Raw genomic sequence first — 19,781 nt, 5'->3', positions numbered from 1 at the left:
AAGCAAATCTTTCTCTGTCTTTTTCTTGTAAGGGTATTGAAAAGAAACAGTCTTTTAAATCAATAACTATGAGAGGCCATCCTTTTGGTAACAGAGTAGGCAAAGGCATCCCAGATTGTAGAGAACCCATTGGCTGAATTACTTTGTTAATTGCCCTAAGGTCTGTTACCATTCTCCATTTACCAGATTTCTTTTTAATAACAAATACAGGAGAATTCCAAGGGCTGGTTGATTCTTCAATATGCTGAGCATTTAACTGTTCTTCTACCAGCTCTTCTAAAGCCTGGAGTTTCTCTGTTGTTAAAGGCCATTGCTGGACCCATACAGGCTTGTCTGTTAACCATTTTAAAGGTAGAGCTGTTGGTGTCTTTGGAAGATCATCAGTTATTGTGCCCTGTTCTTGTATAATATGGATGGCTGGTGACCACTCATTAGAACAATATCTTCTAATATTTCTCTCAGTAACATGTGCTAGTTTATGATTTGTTTCTGAGATTGGAGGGATGTTAATCTGAGTATTCCATTGTTGCAACAAATCTCGACCCCACAGGTTCATAGTTATGTTAGCCACATATGGTTTTAATTTTCCTCTCTGTCCTTCTGGACCTATACATTCGAGCCATCTTGCACTCTGTTTCACCTGAGATAATGTCCCAATTCCTAACAGTTGAACGTTTACCTCCTGAAGAGGCCAAGTTGGATGCCAAAATTCTGGTGCAATTATGGTAACGTCCGCACCTGTGTCTACCAGACCAGACAACAAAACACCATTTATTTTTATCGTTAATTTTGGTCTTTGTTCATTAATAGAAGTTTGCCAAAAAATTTTCTTTATGTTTTCTCCTGAATTTTCTATTCTCTCTGTTTCATCATTCTGACCAGCATGATTTATTCCAATAGGCATTTGGTTATTTAATCGCTCTCCAGAGCAGGCATTTCCTCTATGGCTGCCGGAAAGGTTTGAACTGGATTTGCACTGGGGGCCTGCCTGAGGCCCCTCTGGGAGTTTCCCGAAGACTGAGGCAAAGGATTACCCTGTCTGTCCTTTGTTGATCTACATTCGTTGGTCCAATGTTTTCCCTTACCACACCTTCTGCATACTCCAGAAGGAAGGGGCATTCTGTTGCCATTGTTCCTTGAAGAAACATTGTTTCTGGAAATGACCTGTCTACAGTCCCTTTTCAAATGTCCTTGCTTTCCACATCCAAAACATCTAAAACTCCTCAAACCTTTTGAAATTACTTCTCCTACCCATGTATCATCATGCTCATCAGCTTCAACATTAATTGTTTCTCTAATCCAATCTTCCATAGGTGTAGATCTTGCCCTTAATGGCCTAATTATTCTTTTGCATGCTGCATTCGCATTCTCAAAGGCCAAAGATTCAATTATTGCCTTACCAGCTTCTGAATCCGAGACCGTTCTCTTTACTGCTGAAGCCAGTCTTTGTAAAAAATCTGTAAAAGACTCTTTTGGGCCTTGCTTCACCTTTGTAAATGACTCAGATTTTTTTCCTGGTTCCTCAACTTTGTCCCATGCATTCAAGGCTGCCGTTCAACATAAAATTAGGGTTTGGACATCATATAAACATTGTGCTTGTGCTGAAGCATATTGGCCTTTGCCCATAAGCTGATCCTGGCAAACTTGTACTCCTTTATCCCTCCATTGTTTTTCTATGTTTTTAGCCTCCTCCTTAAACCAAGTCAGAAATTGAAGTCTCTGGCTGGGTTCCAGAACACCTTGTGCGAGGTCCCGCCAGTCCTGTGGTACTATCCTATTATATGTTGACCAAGTGTTTAACATTTGCTTTACATATGGGGAATGCATGCCATAAGATACTATTGCCTCCTTAAACCTTTTTAAATCCAACATTTCAATTGGAGCCCAAGTATTTTGTGTAGCCATTTGATCAGGCATCTGCTGTACTGTTACAGGATAAATTAAGGGTGACTGTGTGAAAACAGGCTTTCTTTCTGCAACCTTATGATCCCGACTTGAAACAACTTCACTGTTAATTTCTTCTGTCTGAATTTTTACAGGTTTAACAAGTTCTTCTAACGCTGTTATCCTGGCACTTAAATTGACTATCTTTTTAAATATTAAAATGTGGATTATTATAGTGATGAGGTGCATAATTCCACCAATACTAATATTATATAGTTGTTCCATTGCCAGACTGCCTAAAATTTCGAACAAAAACCAATTTTCTTCCAATGTACACATAAAACCCATTTGTTTTTTAATGTGGAAAAAAATTCTCTTTTAGATAGTTTCCTTTAAAATATCTGATATATTATGACTTACCAAATCTGCGTAGAACAGTAGAAATCCGAGGGGATTTTCAAAGCAGCCACCTAGTGTCCCAGGTGTAAATCCAGAGAGAGGGGGAGAGAGAGAGAGAGAGAGAGAGAGAGAGAGAGAGAGAGAGGAAAGAGAGAACGCACAAGAAAGCGTAGCCGGCTAAAGCTTAAATGCAGCCACGTGTTCCCTCTTGTGCCGAGTCAAGGCTTGGGTCTGGCTTCCTTAAGCTCCGACCACGTGCGTTGGCTTTACAGGCAGGGCCCTGTTCGGCAGGGCAGGTCTGAGTTGTTTGTAGCACCGGCTTTAGGCAAGCTGCTCACAGACCTAGGCCCGGGCTAGAAGTTGCTACCCGGACTAGGACGCCAGCAGCTCGGACTAAGAAGCCGATCGCCGCCGGCCGCCGTGTGCCGCCGCTGCCGCCGCCGCTGCCGCCGCGGGCCGCCTGCCGCCCTTGCGGGAAAGCGGACCTGCCGCCAAGCCAAGCAGTTTTTAATGGATTCTTTCTGGTCACGTTGGGCGCCAGATGTAGATGTAACCAACCGTCTTATTAAATTAGAAACACAGAAACAATGTAAAAGAGAAAGCCGAGAGGTCAGAGCTCAGAGCTAAAATCTCACCCTTCCTCCTGCTGTCCCAGCTTCGCGAAAAGAGACCTACTTCCTCTCGGTTCGTATTTTTAAAGTATGTTGTTCTGCCTTCTCATTGGTTGTAAACCCAAACACATGACTGCCTCGTCACTGTCTGAATGTACAGCCCCCTAGGTCTTAAAGGCATATGTCTCCAATGCTGGCTGTATCCCTGAACACACAGAGATCTTATGGGATTAAAGGCGTGTGCCACCACCGCCACACTCTTGCTATGGCTCTAATAGCTCTGACCCTGAACACACAGATATCTATGGGATTAAAGGCGTGTGCCACCACCGCCACACTCTTGCTATGGCTCTAATAGCTCTGACCCCCAGACAACTTTATTTATTAACATACAATCAAATTAATATTTCAGTACAAATCAAAATAATATTTCAATACAATTAGATTACCACCACAGATATGTACTGATAGGAAAAACGGGCAAATCTGGGATAGTGGAGAGCAGACAGTGATGATTTCATAGTTATGAAGAACTAGAACAAAGTTCTTAGTTTTCTGAGATTTTCATGTAGATTTTTGAATTTGTGAGTCAGATTATTTCAAATGCTGTCATTTTTCTTAGAAAAGAGCATACCTCAGCATGTTTTGTTTACATCTAGGAGAAATGGTTTCTATGACTATATGGGTGTCCAAGTTTCTCCTATGCAGTAGTAGGGACATTCTGCTGGGTTTGATATCAGTAGGAAGGCTTCTGGCAGCCCCTATATCTTAATCAGAGTATCAATAAGTGTGTATGGTTGAGGTTTTACAGTTTTCTTTATTTGGGTTAGTTTGGATTCTTAGGGGACAAGAATCCTCTTGTTGCAACTGCATTGAGCCCGAGGTTGATTTCCATTTCCACGGATCAAGGGGCACAGTTTCTCGTCTCAGTAGAAAGTACACAGAGAACTCCCAGAAGTATTATTAGTTACACTCACCCACACGATTATTTAAGTATGATAAAGTCAACCTGTTGTCTTCTCCCTTCTTAGAGTGTAGGCTTCATCACACTAAATCCTGGAGAAATGACTTTTATGGGTGTGGATACCAGATGCCTGGGTCTCTTTCTTCTTTGCACAATAATTGGACATTCTTTGGAGATAAAAGGTAAATGAATAAATTAAATTCCTTTTAATGGAGTAGTCTTAAAAAATACAAATGGTGTTTTCACTCTGTATCATGGAAGTGCAATACCAGTAGATAGCATTATTAGTAATATTTCCATGATATAAAAAAATGTGTTTTTGGAAGTTACTCACATGTATAAGGTAACTAATGATCATGTTCTCTTAGGTAAAATGCCAAATTTGTCAAATTATAAAATAATTTCCAGACCTCTTGTATAGGATTCTTTGAGGAAATGAATAAGTATTTGAAAATTATGTTCTTCTAGCCCAACTTGAGTCTTATGACAATTGGATAAAACAGAAAATGGAAGTTTAATTAAAGTATAAAAATAATCTGAATTTCTCAGCATCTAATGGAACATTGAATTTGACACAGATTTCTAACCTTAAGGATGAAAACCACAAGGGTGTTGTGTCATTCTCAATGAAGAGTTTAATCAGAATCCCTAGTCAAGGTGAAGTACTGAATCAAACAGCATTCAACAGAGAGAATTAGCCAAATGATAACACGAAGGCAATACTATAGTGCTACTCGACTTGTTACTTAGAAAGTTTATAGGAAGGCTTGGTTTGCCAAACCAAGTTAACTCCATGGACTACTCACAAGACATGCTTTAAGGTGCTCAGGCATAGTAAATATGTTTTTCTACCTTTTTTCACATCTATCATAATGTTTTATGTAGATCATAACAAGATACTGAATTATTATTGATTGGTTCTCACTACTAGAAACATTTATATATCTATCATTTATATAATATTATACAAATTTTGGTGTATATGTTCACCAAGAAGGTTACACAGCAAGTGTATTTCTGTGCAGCCATAGTTCCTAGAGAGGCAAAAATCACATTTTGCTTATGTAGTTTCTTTAAAAAGAACAGCTGCACAGAAAAATTATGGACTTCAACAGATTTATTTGTATAACAGAAGCTTCTCCCTTTTCTAATGTACCATTTGAAGATTATTTTAGTATATCCACAAAGTTATGGAATCACTACTGCCATCAATTTCCAGAATTCCTTCACTCTCTTCCAGAGAACTCCTGTGTCTCTGGTGACCACTATTCTACTATCTTCACCCATGGTATTTAAAAGAAATCACTGGATATGTGGTTTTATGAGACAGGTTCCCTTCCCTTAGCATAATGTTTCAGGAATTTTCTAATTATAACTTTTTATCAGTGCTTTATTCTTTTTATAGTTAAATCATATCCCACCATATAGAAATGCTTGAATTTTTATCCAGTAATCAGGTGATGGGTGTTTGAAAATTATTCACATTCAACAGTATTCATCATGAAATACAAGACAGATATAAATATTTTCTTAATTTCATTTCAGTTAATCCTCCTCAGGATTTTGAAATAATGGATCCTGGCTTACTAGGTTATCTCTATTTGCAATGGAAACCTCCTGTGCTTATGGAAAACTTTAAGGAATGCACATTGGAATATGAGTTAAAATACCGAAATGTTGACAGTGACAATTGGAAGGTAAGTGAAACATGGCTTGCAACATCAGAGTGAGCTGATCATTAGATCTTTTCTCGTAACCCTGACTCTATTAACCACTACTTTGTGTGCCGTAACTGTTCTATCAGTATATGAAAGCTGTCATGTGAGTTTCTGTGCATCTTCATGAATATATTTTCACCTTGTCCATTAGTAAGACAACCCTTGGAAGTTCAAGAAAGAAAACTAGGTCTTATATAACTTGAAGAACATTTGTATATTTTGCTGTACATTTACAGTTTCTTGTTATATCAGTTCATTTCTACAATTCTAACAAAATATCTGATGTTGAGTTAAATCTTCACATGCACATCACAGAACATGGCATTGTTCTTTACATGTATGGCAAGATTTCATTGAACGCTTATTGAATTGTCAACTATTTATACAGCAACTATTGTGTTCATTCAGAGCTCTGTTGCAGAGGGTATTCCATTGGCTCTGTAATGCAGATAGGTAGTTTCAATGAGCAATTCAAGTTCAATATTTATTGAACGAAGTTTTAGACAAAATACTTGGTAAGTTTCAGAAACATAAGACTCTATCGTAGATGATTTCATCCTTTAAAAACTTACCAATTGTCCAGTTTTCTTCAGATACCCCTGAGACTTTTTTTATTTTATGGGATTCCTGAAAGTTTCCTGAAAGTGACAAATAATTGGCCATGCAATACACATATTGTTGAAAATTATTTAACTCCAAGTTGTTAACAGCTCATGCCCCATCACAGAGCCTTTCCCCTTACTAAATGTTTTCTGTTTTGTTTGTTTCAAATGACCTTATCAAATAATATCTTTTACAGAGGTGATCTCTGCCAGAAATACATCTGGGGTACTATAGCAAATAATTATCTTAGATTTTAATAATTGCTGAGTCTTACTAATGTGGATCACCTTTCCATATATTTCTAAAATGGACTGTGTTTCATCTTTTTATCAAATAGACCATCAATACTAGGAATCTAATTTACAAGGATGGGTTTGATCTTAACAAAGGCATCGAAGGAAAGATACGTACGCATTTGTCAGAGCAGTGTACAAATGGATCAGAAGTTCAAAGTTCATGGATGGAAGCTTCCTATGGGATATCAGATGCAGGTTAAAAGTCTCTTTATTCATATTTCATACTCTCAGAAAAAATCCATGTAGAGAATAAGTTCCCTAACCCTTATTTAGATGATTGTATACATAGTAAATCATGTGATGGTCAGACACAAAATAGAATCTTTCTTAGCCTAAGTGTCTTGGGTTTCTGAACTCATTAAACCAACAAACTTTGTTTTTTAGTAAATCTACATCTTATCAGTAGAGTCCTCAGCATGGAGCCATATTAGTAAACATGAATGGGTATTTGCTTAATCGCTGAGAACATCTTGTAATAATTTAATACTTAGACATAAACTAGCGTCAGTAAATAAGCCCTCAAATGTTTTCAAGTTTGCAATATCCTCTTTACAGTGAAGTGATCTCTGATAGCTTCCTTTTGCACTGTTTCTCATTATGCTGATTGCTAAATGGAGTAGCAGGGCCAAAGGAAATAAAATTGCATAGTGATTACACAGAAGATTTGTCACCACGTCTCTCAAGTATTCATAGTTTGTTCATTTCCTAGGAAGCCTGGAAACGAAAATTCAGGATATGAAGTGTATATATTATAACTGGCAATATTTGGTTTGCTCTTGGAAGCCTGGTAAGGTAGCACATTCTGATACCAACTATACTATGTTTTTCTGGTAAGTAGTTTTATACTTAGAATCCCTGTCAAGATTAGCTCACAGTACAATCAACTATATTCCAACTGAATTACCACCACTTTCTTCACCAGAGTTATATTTATGATGATATTCATAATTATGTGAGAATTTCAGGCTGAAGATAACTGTGACTATTCTATACAGGATGAAATATTATATATAATATTTATTATATTATATATAATATTATATATTATATCCTACACATAGATGGGTTTATAATTTAAAAGTTTGCATATATTTTATACACTTAGATTTTAAAAGCAGTTATCTGTTAAACTGAATCTTCTTGCTGTTTGTTTTGTGTCTGTTCCTGAAGCTTTTACACATAGAGCCATTTAAAGATTTCATTTCCTGTGCATGTTTAATATTTAATACATTCTGGTCACACTCCCCCTCACCCCTTTGTTTCCTTCCCTCCCTCTCAACAAGCCCCCTCCTGCTATTGCCTCGTTGTTTTAATTCTCACGTTGTGGTCATCAGAGTTTAACTAGGGCCACCTGTGTGGGCGTAAGTGCAGAGCATGGGTGACTGATCAGTGAAAACATAGTCCGCTCTGCCAGCAGCCAGGTTCTTAATTGTGTTGTGGTAAGAAAATCACCACATTCTGACATTCTTTTGCTAAGTTGCACATCTGTTTTTCATTTCCCACATCTACTGTAAGAACCTTCCCTTAGACTCCTCCCATTCCTTACCTGGATGACTGCCGTGACCTCCCAAATGGTGTTTGCTCTGATTGTGGCATTTTTTTTCATTTTTTTTGAGACAGGGTTTCTCTGTGTAACAGCCGTGGCTGTCCTGGAACTCATTCTGTAGACCAAGCTGTCCTCGAACTCACAGAGATCCGCCTGCCTCTGCCTCCCTAGTGCTGGGATTGAAGGCGTGAGCCATCACAGCCCAGCTGATTGCAACATTTTTCCTTCCTGCTTGTTTTGCACACTGTAGCTACCTTTTTCTTCCTTGTGATTTTTGTACACCACCCCCTAGACCATATAACCCCAGTGGCTACACATTATGCCCAGGATCAAATCTAGGTTGCCTTTCAAGTCTTTACCTCACTGCATCACTACCTTCAAAACTGGAGTCTGCTATGGCCAGTATCAGTAACTCTGTTCAGTATTGATTCATCTTCAAATTCTTTTTCATGACTTTTGTGTATCCTGCAATCTGGAATGGCCTCTGGTTCACCCCTTTACCAGTTCTTTTTCATCCTTCCAGGCCTATGTGATGGCTAAATTCATTGACCCTTGGCTGATCATGCCATTTTCTGTTCACCTTTGCTGCTGAACTATTGCTTCTTACAGCTCTTTCTTTGTTGTTCAGGTGGTGCTTAAGCATATCTCTATGTATAGTTTGTCTCCTCAAGTTCTTTTTTTTTAAAGATTTATTTATTATGTATATACAGGCCAGGAAAGGGCACCAGATCTCATTACTGATGGTTGTGAGCCACCATGTGGTTGCTGGGGATTGAACTCAGGTCCTCTGGAAGAGCAGCCAGTGCTCTTAACCTCTGAGCCATCTCTCCAGCACCCCCACTCATTTTTAAAGACACCTTTTTTTTGTTTTGGTTTTTCAAGAGACAGAGTTTCTGTGTGTAGTTTTGGTGCCTGTCCTGGATCTTACTCTGTAGACCAGGCTGGCCTTGAACTCACAGAGGTCCGCCTGACTCTGCCTCCTGAGTGCTGGGATTAAAGGTGTGTGTCACCAAAGATGCCTTTTCCTCAAGTTCTTTAAAGATTGGTGGATGTGATCCAATTCTTACCTTTCTCTTACCTAACTATAGAAGGCCACACTCACAATAGATTAATACTAAATGTTAACTAAATGAATGAAAACAATGATAACATTGATAAATGGAAAAGCAGAAATTATGCATTTACTAAAGAAAGACAGAGCAAGAGAAGACAAAATTGTAGTATTTGTGATCTTTAAGCTCAAACTGTGATTGTGTCTTATAAAAGAAAGACATGATATATAAATGATCGGGTATAAAGGATCAATGCTTTTGAGAATTGGGTTCTAAACCCTGCTCTGGCAGCAGGTATCTGGGTAGATTTGGGTAGACAATTCCTCTGGGGAAATGTTTTACTTTCTATATCTTGAATTGGATGGATACATTTCTAATTTTTTGGTCACTAAATCAATAAATATTAAACATTTATTAAATGAAAGACATTGCTCTTGATTTTGAAAGACACAACAAACAAAAGAGGAAGATACACTTCACGTTGTCACTCATGCTTAACATAACCTTATCCTTACTTAGTGGAATGGGGAGGAATAAACCTTAACATTTTACAGATTGTGAATCATTTTCACTGACAAAAAGTCATGAGTCGAGCATCAACTGGACATAGTGATGTATACCTGTCATCCCAGAGTTTGGGAGGGTAATGTATAACAATCATGAGTTTCACACTAGGTCCCTGGGCTACATATTAAGTTTCAGGTTAGTGTATAGTGAAATCCTGTGTCAAAGCACAATAAATAAACAAAGACAGTCCTAGATAAAAAGTCTCCCAGGCTGTAAGCAGGCAATTTAACCAAGAGAATACAAATTATAAACACTTTCCTAAAGTAGGACACTTGGTATAAAGTTCACTTAAGAGTCTAGATATGTTCAGTAGCTCCTTAACAGTTGCTGTGTTGGTCTCATTTCAGAAGGGATTTCTGCTTTTTAAGCCAAAGTCACATTTTTCACTATAAGCTAGTCTTTAGAAAAATATATGAGGAATTATTGCTTTATGAATCAGTTGCTAACAACTCCTTCCATTTCCATCAGCTGCATTGCTGGAACAAAGCTAACCTTGATTGACATGGTAAAATTTCTTAAGAAAAAGGGAAAATTACACTGTACTTGACAAACTACTTTACCTTGTTCGTTTCACCCCCTTCTCTAGCTGGTTTTTCTCAGACTTACAGAATAGTGTATTATAACATCTGTAGCTGAAGAGTTTCTTTCCAGATCCTGCCAAGCCCCGGCATGCCTGCAGCCCACTTATACAATAAACATACAGATTCTTGTATTATTTAAACTGTTTGGCCTAATGGCTCAGGCTTCTAGCTATCTAGTTCTTCCATCTTAAATTAACTCATTTCTATAAATTTGTACCTTGCCACATGGTTTGTGGCTTACCAGTGTCTTACATGTTGGTACTCATGGTGGCGGCTGGTAGCATTTCCTCATGCAGCCTTCCTGTTCCCAGAATTCTCTTCTCTGCTTGTCCCGCCTATACTTCCTGCCTGGCTACTGGCCAATCAGCACTTTATTTATACAGAGTGATATCCACGGCACAGAAGATTTATTTTTGTTTTATAAAACTTAGGAATGTTATATATATGTATATGTATATATATATATACATATCTGCTTTTAAATCTGCTTTCACTTCAAATAATTCTCTCAGTCAAATATTATCAAGGCTACCTTACTATTGCAAATCTTTGATTCAAAAACTTTGAGTCAACAAAAACTAAATTCATGAATAATGATACTTGAGTTTCTTTGAGATCTTATGAAGATTCATATTGAACTGAAGCGCCATGAAATCAACTATGTCTGTTTTTCTTGCTGGTGAATATACAGTACTTATCATTGCATGTAGCAAATAGCATTTTTCTTCATATAGTATACTTTTTATAACAACTTTGTTTTGAGAATGTTGTACATAAGAACCATATTTACATTGTTTCTACCTTTCCCTCTCCTCCCTACAACTGCTCTTGTGACCTCTCAAATTCATGACCTCTTTTAAAAATTGGTATTGTTACATATGTATATATATATGTGTGTGTGTGTGTGTGTGTGTGTGTTTATATATATGTATATATATAATCTACTGAATCAATATACTATGCTCATATGTATATTTCAGATAATATCATAAAATGATTTAAAACTGATCACTGGGATAAAAAAAGATGCTACTAAACAATTCCTGAAATATTTCTTTTGTTATAGGTATGAGGGCTTGGATCATGCCTTGCAGTGTTCCAATTATCTCCGAGATAATGAAAAAAAAGTTGGATGCAAGCTTTCCAACTTGGAGTCATCAGAATATAAAGACTTTTTTATCTGTGTTAATGGATCCTCAAACATGGAACCTATCAGATCCAGCTATACCGTTTTTCAACTTCAAAATATAGGTGATGTGAACAAATAATGTGAACTTCAAATCCATTCGTCCTAGTTTTGGCTGTTTCTAAGGAAGCAGGAGAGGCAAGAGGAGAGAATGAGATTTACAACAGCGATTGAAGTGCAAATCCAGAAACATAAAGGCCGTAGAGTAGATGAGGAAGTAGAGATGTTATTGAGTGAAATATAAAACAGCGTTATTTTTAGAGATCATAATTCATTTTCCAGCTTGAAAGAGTCTCTGCTATTTAGTGTCAGTGAATTACTAATTGTAGACTCTATTAACCTTGGTTTCAAATGACAAGCCATTGAAAACCAAAACATTTTTATGCTTTCTGAATTTGTATTCTTCATTTTAACAGTTGTACGAGTGAGAGGTTCTAGAACTGGACAGACCTAGCTTTGAACTCTGGGTCTATCATTTTCTTTTTCTTTTTTCCTTCCCTTTCCTTCCTTTCTTTCTTCCTTTCTTTCTTTCTTTCTTTCTTTCTTTCTTTCTTTCTTTCTTTCTTTCTTTCTTTCTTTCTTTCTTTTTTTCTTTCTTTCTTTCTTTCTTTCTCTCTGTCTTTTCTTTCTGTCTATCTTTTCTTTCCTTCTTCCTTTCTTCCTTTCTTTCCCTTTCTCTCTTTATTTCTTTTTCTCTCTCTTTCTTTCTTTTTAAGACAGGGTCTCACTGTGTGGCACAGGCTTTCCTGCAACTCACTCTGTAGACCATGCTGGCCTTGAACTCAGAGATTCGCCTGCCTCTGCCTCTCAAGTGCTGGGACTAAAGGTGTGTGCCTCCATATCCTGGAGTCTACCATTTTCTAATTGTATGAGTTTCGGTGATTGACTTAGGTCTCTGTTTCAATGTCCTTGTCATGTACATGAAGACAGTAGATGACCACACAACCCCCTGGTGCAATGTCAGATGTATGGATCATAAGATTAGTTAGAAAGTATTCACAATAATAATAGCAGTGGTGGTTTAGTTGCTGTTTCAAAAGTTGCAAAATGGGGAAATGATTGCAATAATTTGGGTCTTCTTATTTTTCCTATTGGCCTTAAACATTTATCACTGTGGAATTTATCAAGAACAAATGAACAAAAGTGAGTTTCCCAAATAACCAAATTTCTCAAGAAGTTCATCTTGATTGGCAAGCAACGTTGTTTTTCAGTGACATCATGAGAATAATCTTGAGCCACTTAATTTGTCCCTGAAAGTTTGTGTTGGAGTGTCCCCAGCTTTGGGTGAGGGCTGCTGCTAACTTAGCGACTTTCATGTTGAAACGGTTGCCTTCTGCTTTTTAGTTAAACCATTGCCACCAGAATTCCTTCATATCAGCGTGGAGAATCCCACTGAGATGAGAATGAAATGGAGCATACCTGAAGGGCCCATTCCACCGAGGTGTTACACTTACCAACTGGTGGTCCGAGAAGACGGGATTTCCCGGGAGGTATGCTGTACTTACCTGCTGAAATCAAAACTAACATTGAATTACAACAGGGTACTGAAGAATCCAAATCTGTTGCTGCTCAAAAGAGCGACGGACCATGACAAGTATTTCTGTTTACTTTCCAGAAGGCCAAATCCAGTGGACAAAGGAAATATTTTTAAAAAGTACAACTAAATCATGCCAATTTTAAAGTTGCAGAAGACCCTGGAGACAGTCTAGTTACTTGTTTCCAATTTTGTCTTAATAAATTAAATTACAAAACCACACACACGAACACAGAAATCACTTCTTGAGACACAACCATGAGGTCAAAATTAAGAGTCTTCAGGAGTATAAGAGATTTTCTAGAGAAGTGGGGCTTGTAACAGGGATGATGGTTGTGAAATTAATTACTTCCAAACATCAAGGATTTGGTGACTTCTTTAAGCCCACTTTGGTGTATGTTGCTTTGATTTATTTGTTTCCAATTTAGAGATTGGTAGAGACAAGAAGGTGAACTACTGGTTCTCAATGATTCAATTCATATACAGAAGAGAAGAATGGTAATGAGTTAGTATCCTTGTTCCAGGAAGGAGAATTGATTTCACAAATAGATGTATATTCAAAACCTGAGTCCCAGTCCACTTAAGTCTATACTACATATTCTCTAGGCTCTGAAGATAAGTAAATGAAAAGCAATCATAGCTTATGAGAAGAACTCTGTAGCACTTTGAAGAGGAAACCTGGAATAATTTCTTTCGTTTTTTTTTTTTTTCTCTCATGTGATTCTTGTGAGAGCTTTCCCATATTTTGTGGTAATCTCATATCTGAAGTGGCAGTCTTATGCCAATTCCTGAGGACTACTATGTGGGCCTTCAAAAGTAAATCAGAGCAAAAAGAGTAGTGGATACAGTTTGAATATGGACATTCCAGTTTTCTGAAAATCTGCATTCACATGAAGTTGTTGTTGTTGTTTTTTCAGTAACTCATCTTATGCAACCTTCCTTTTCCCCCTTATACAACCCGGAATATCAGGCACTAATATAGACATATTATGGACAACATTATGGACATCAAACTATGTAGAGTTGTGACATATTACATATATTGTTTTTTATTACAAGTAACCAATTATTGTGATAGAACAAAAGATTAAATTAAATACAGATATGAAGTGGAAGAAAAATGACTTCAAAAATTGTGTACAGCGATGACCTAGGATTATACCTTTCTAGTATCTCAATGCAGGTGTTTTATGTCCCAAACCATTTTGAAGCTGAGAGATGAAATCACTGCAGTTGTACTTAGGTCAAATAAACACACTGTATTTTTTCTTGGCTTTCAGTCTGCCACAGATAAAAATGACATGAAGCTGAAAAAGAGAGCAAATGATAGTGAAGAACTGTGCTTTTTTGTAAGAAGTAAAGTCAATATATATTGTGCAGATGATGGAATTTGGAGTGAATGGAGTAAAGAGGAATGCTGGGAAGGTATGCACTAAAAGGAACTAAGTATCTTGGGACTGTTTGCTAGCAAAATTTATTTCCACTCAGTGTGCTTGTAAATTGGAGCTTAAAGGGTCTTGTGCGTCATCTATCAAAGAGGAGAGAGAGCAAGTATCTCAATAGATGATAGGCTTACTGAAAATCTAATATTCATTTGGAAGTAGGAGTATTATTCTGCTATAATAGGAGTATTTTTGTTTGTTTGCAATGAACATTTCATAGTCCTTCTTGCGGGGAGGTCCAGAGTCCATTTTAGTCAACATTTTTTGTGCTTTCAATTTTCACAAGAACAGAACTTTAAAAGTAAGGGGTGCAGCTGACTCCAATTGTCTAATACTAATTGAGACATTTGGTTTCATGTCTGTTGCTGTGATTAGAACATCCTGCCCAATAGCAGCTTGGGGAAGAAAGGGCTTCTTCAGCTCATGGTTCCTGGTTACACAGTCCATCCAGGCAGAGAAGTCTAGTTGGCAGAAATTTAAATCCACCCCTCACAGCAACAGTAAAGAGAAGAAAGCAGTGAGTGTGCATCTGACTACTGCTCAGACAACTCTCTCATTTTTATTCAGTCAAGAGCCTGTCCCAGGAAATGATGCTGCCATATCCAGGGTGGGTAGTCTCACCTCAGCACAAATAAGAAAATGCTCACAGGCATGCCAATAGGCCAACCTGCTCTGAACAACCTCTCATGAGGCTCTCTTCCCAGATGATTGTGCAGCACAGCAAGCTGACAATTACAACCTACCATCACAGATTCTGTAATTAGGGAAAACAATCCCTTTAATATGAAAGTGATTTATGATAATAAAGAGATATTCAAATTTCATAGCGATGTAAACTGAAAAGCCTAGAAGGTGACACATAATATGTTTTAGAATATATTAACATCATTACAAATTACTGAGGCCAGGGCCTGGTAGCACACCTTTAATCCCAGGACTCGGGAGGCAGAGGCAGGTGGATCTCTGAGTCCAACCTGGTCTATAGAGTGAGTTCCAGGACAGTTAAGACTACACAGAGAAACCCTGTCTTGAAAAATGAAATAATATAACCACAAAAAATCCCCACCAAAAAACCAACCAAACCAAATTACTGATAATTATGCAAAATTGAAGAAAATCACTTCAGCATTGCTTGTTTAGGTCTTCATATATGGATGCAGCTGTAATAAATGTACAAATATAGACAATAATCTTTTTATCAATTGTTACTCTTTCATATAATTTGACTAGACTGGAATCTTCCATTCTACCTCCCTACAAATACAGTAGAATCATTGTTCAGTTTTGTTCATTAAATATTTTTAGAGTACCTATTATAGACCAGATTCCAAAGACTGGATATCCAGCAGTAATTATTACTCTTGTCAAGTCTATATTATTCCCAAGTTGGGAAGAAATAAATAACAAACAAGCAAAATGTATTATACAACAACTAGGGAATATGGAGGAAAATAGTCAGGGTAGGAGGAGTTCAAGTAAGAGATGTGTGTGATCAGAGAGAACACTTACTGATTCTACAGTTTTCATTTTCGTTTCCACTATCAGAAATCTGGAAAACTCTCTCTCTCTCTCTCTCTCTCTCTCTCTCTCTCTCTCTCTCTCTCTCTCTCTCTCTGTGTGTTTGTGTGTTGTTGTTGTTGTTGTTGTCATGAATTATATTTTGTCATTAGCCCATAAATTGTATAAAGTGGACTTGGTGATTTTTCTTTACCACATTATAAAAATGTACATCTTTTTTCATTACATATAATCTCACTAGGAATTTGATGTCTGAGATTTGTTTTGTCCTGACAGGTATCTCTTGGTAGATTCTTAATTTAGATTTATAAGTTAGGAACAAATTATTTTTGGAGTTGCTTGTAGTTTTATGTTTTTAGGATACATTTCTTGTTGGGTATTTCAAGTTGTAGATAACAGGAAAATTACAAGTATGCATATGTTTATATATATATATATATATATATATATATATATATATATATATATATATATTATACATATATACATATATTTAGTTTAAAAGAATATATTTATTCCCCTGCTGTTCTGGAGAGTGAAAATCTGAGCTCACATCACTGACCACACTCAGGTCCTCAGAAGGGTTTTTTTAGGACAATTAAAATTTTAATACTATTTTTGTTATTTTTTGAGGATTTTATGTGATACATTTTGATCATATTAAACCCCTCAACTCCTCCCGTATCCGCCCTCACCTTTCGATCCTCCTAAATTTGAGTTGGCATTTTATATCTGCTGGGAGAGGGAGTGTCAGCTTTCTTTAATAACATGAGCCCTGATCATTTGACCCTCCATGTCCCATTCCCACAACAGTTGGGCAACACACACTGGACTTGATGGGGGGGCGAGTAGTACAATAATATTTTGGCAATAAAATAACTTCCTTAGGAATTGTCTTGACTATAGAACACAGAGTCTCATGAAAAGAACTGTTTGCCCTGACCTTGTTAATTTTCCATGTCCAGAGAATTTTCTTGTTCGTTACTTCTCTGGAAATTACCTCTGTAAATCTTTACTATCCTAAGCATTAGAATTTGACTCACAATTTTCTAGAAACAACTAAGTTCTGAAGGGAAAAAGACAAAGACAAATTGGGATGGGGTACATTTATAGGTCTGGCTCTAAAAGGTGACATGCTGTATGTTATTCCAAAACAAGTCAGAGAAACCAGACTTGGAAGGACAGATTTGTTTAAACTATCACCACTGACAGTTCTCAAGATGCAGAAGCAACATTAATGCTTCACTCCTGGGTCTGGTGATCTCTTGGTATTAAAATGCTCTCCTAACATTCGACCAACTAGTGTTGCTAAAACAAAAGAAAAACTACAAAAGAGAGAGAAAAAAGGAAATGTCACATCTAAATGCCAAACAGACAAGTCACCTTTTGTTCTTCAGTTCAGCCTCTAAAGTATGAGACAAATTTTAAGAGGTGACCTTGTTAAGTTAGCGTCATTACCCTCATGTGTATCTTTATTAAAGATCAGAACTTCTTCCTGAGTTAGGAGATAATAGGACTTATTTGTTTAATCACTTCTCTCTTGTGTGTTTTTAATGAAAAAAATGTCACAACATAAGCAAAATCATATGTGCTTTGGGAGTTATTTTTCTACTCTAAATGGGATAGATGTCACAGTTCAGCAAAGTAGTTTCTTCTGTATGAAAAGTTCACAAACAAAAGGAATGCTAACCTCAGACCCAACTGTGGTGTTGGTGCAATGGTAAGTATGTCAGCTGAACTCTGTTTATGCAATACTGACAGTGGATTTATGAAATAATTAAATTTCAAAGGTCTTTATAAACCTTTAACATTTCTCCTTTTATTATGATTTTTTTAATCCTAGGTTTCGCAGGGCCAGACTCAAAGATTATTTTCTTAGTACCAATTTGTCTTTTCTTTGTATTCCTTTTATTACTTCTCTGCCTGATTATGGAGAAGGAAGAACCTGAACCACCATTGGTAAGTTGTTTAAGGTTATATCATGTTTTAAACAGCACAAAACACACATGTCTTAAACACACAAAAATAATGCATTCAGAACTCATGGACCTGCATTTTATACTTTAGCCTGCTCACTATGAGGTACAATTGATTCTATAAACATTATGATGATATCATCAGAAGAGAGTCATCCAAATTTGATACTAGAAAGCCACATTTGGGGGAGTGGTGGTGAATTTTGTCAAAATGGAAGGAAAACCGAGAACATGAAATGTTACAGATCTGTAGATTAGAAAACAGTCCAGGGCTTGAACTCCAGGAGACAAACAGGATCGGGAGGAGGAAGGTGAGATAGGTGACAGGAGCTTGAAACAGCTGGTCACACACATTTCCAGACAAAACAACGAGGAATAAATGTAGTCGTGCTTACTGTTCAGCTTACCTTCTCCATTCTTACACAGCTCAGGACACAAGTCAAAGTAACCGTGCCACTCACAATGGGATGGTCTTCTTCTCATGTCAGTTAATGGAATTAAGATAATCTCTCACAAATGTGAGCACAGGTCAACCTGACCTGGAAAATCTCTCATTGAGATCCCCTTCAATCCCAGATGATCCCAGATGATTTGAAGTTGTGTCAAGTTGATGCTTAAAACCAACTGTGATGTAGACTTTAAGGAAAAACTGTGTTTGGAGAAAAAGATCTTAATACTGTGTGTTGTAAAGATATAACTGGTGATAAGCAGGTGATATGTTTCAGTTCTCTGCTGGTTATATTCTGAGTTGTTAATATTAGTGAAATTGTATTCTTAATGATTTGCTAGTGATGGAACTCTTTTTGTATTTCAGAGCTTCCATATGGATCTGTACAAGGAACCTTATTCTTATGAAGAGACCCTCTGTTAAGCTACCTTTTCCAGGCATAGAGCCACCCAGAATGAGTCATATTAAACTCATTTTCTCTTCAAATTTCAAATACAACTTATTGCAAAACAGTGTTTGTCCTGATATTATTGGGGTTTTAATCAGGGACTGATTATGTATCTCAAGTTGGCGCAGCATGGGCTTAGCATGTGATAGTCCTGACTCAGCCTTTCAAGTACTGGCATTACATATGTGTGAAACATGCTCATCTTCATTATTGCATTTAGGTACACTTTATGGTGCACCAACTCTTAGCAGATAGTAAACTTACTATACTCTAGTAATCATTTTGTTTTCACATAAATATATGGTGAGAATTCTGTATGTAGAGAAATCAAAAGATGGATCAGATTTTATTCAGTGTTGCACTGATAAAATAACATCATCGTTTTTTTTTTTCTGCCTGATAACACCTTTATTGGCATGTGGGAATCAAGAGAGCAAACAAAAAGTATAGTGAGAATATAAACTCACAAAGTCTGTCCCAGTAACATACTTCCTCCAGCAAGGTTCAGCCTCCCAAAGATTCCACAACCTCCCTACTCAGCACCACCACTGGCAACTAAGTGTTCAGATAACTGAGCCTATGGGTAACATAAAATAACATCATTTTGCAACTTGAACTAACCTAAGGAGATACTGCCAAATCTAGGAAGATGAGATTTCATGGTTTTGTGGATTGTTGTTTTAAATTGAATTCTGGGTGAAAGTATTCACCACAAATAAGAATGAAAGAAGCTTTAAATACATCCCCAGTTCTGTGAGTATCCCATTTCACAAAAGAAAATGATGCTATAAGGCTAAAAATAATGTACTGCCCAGGGACTATACTTGAAAAGTTCATGCACAACACAGTAAAAACATGGGAATCCCCTGTGTTAGTTATAGGCAATCTTTCATTTAAAAATACTATTGTGTGTGTGCACACACATGTCCAGGACATGTTCAAGGACAACTCTCAAGAGTCAGTTCTTTCCTTCCACCCTGGGACTTGGCTCTCACACTAAGGTCGTCG

The 19,781-nt window shown here is 37.1% G+C and overlaps 1 protein-coding gene across 5 annotated transcripts in view; it reads left to right on the top strand.

Annotated features, from left to right (window-relative positions):
- LOC102917954 (interleukin-13 receptor subunit alpha-2-like) overlaps nt 1–18,837 on the top strand; it is a 46,765-nt gene extending 27,928 nt beyond the window's left edge. For all 5 annotated transcript variants that reach the window (XM_076562875.1, XM_076562874.1, XM_076562873.1 and 2 more), the window contains 9 exons: nt 3,926–4,040; nt 5,404–5,555; nt 6,517–6,670; nt 7,185–7,305; nt 11,288–11,472; nt 12,752–12,897; nt 14,222–14,366; nt 17,745–17,860; nt 18,692–18,837. In XM_076562875.1, the coding sequence (XP_076418990.1) occupies nt 3,959–4,040; nt 5,404–5,555; nt 6,517–6,670; nt 7,185–7,305; nt 11,288–11,472; nt 12,752–12,897; nt 14,222–14,366; nt 17,745–17,860; nt 18,692–18,748 (1,158 nt within the window). In that variant the 5' untranslated portion in view covers nt 3,926–3,958 and the 3' untranslated portion in view covers nt 18,749–18,837. The remainder of the gene's footprint in view (nt 1–3,925; nt 4,041–5,403; nt 5,556–6,516; nt 6,671–7,184; nt 7,306–11,287; nt 11,473–12,751; nt 12,898–14,221; nt 14,367–17,744; nt 17,861–18,691) is intronic.
- The last annotated feature ends 944 nt before the right edge of the window (nt 18,838–19,781 follow it).

The sequence above is a fragment of the Peromyscus maniculatus genome, chromosome X, assembly GCF_049852395.1.
Source record: "Peromyscus maniculatus bairdii isolate BWxNUB_F1_BW_parent chromosome X, HU_Pman_BW_mat_3.1, whole genome shotgun sequence".
In the NCBI taxonomy this organism is placed as follows: domain Eukaryota; kingdom Metazoa; phylum Chordata; class Mammalia; order Rodentia; family Cricetidae; genus Peromyscus; species Peromyscus maniculatus.
This window is presented reverse-complemented; position numbering and strand designations above follow the sequence as displayed.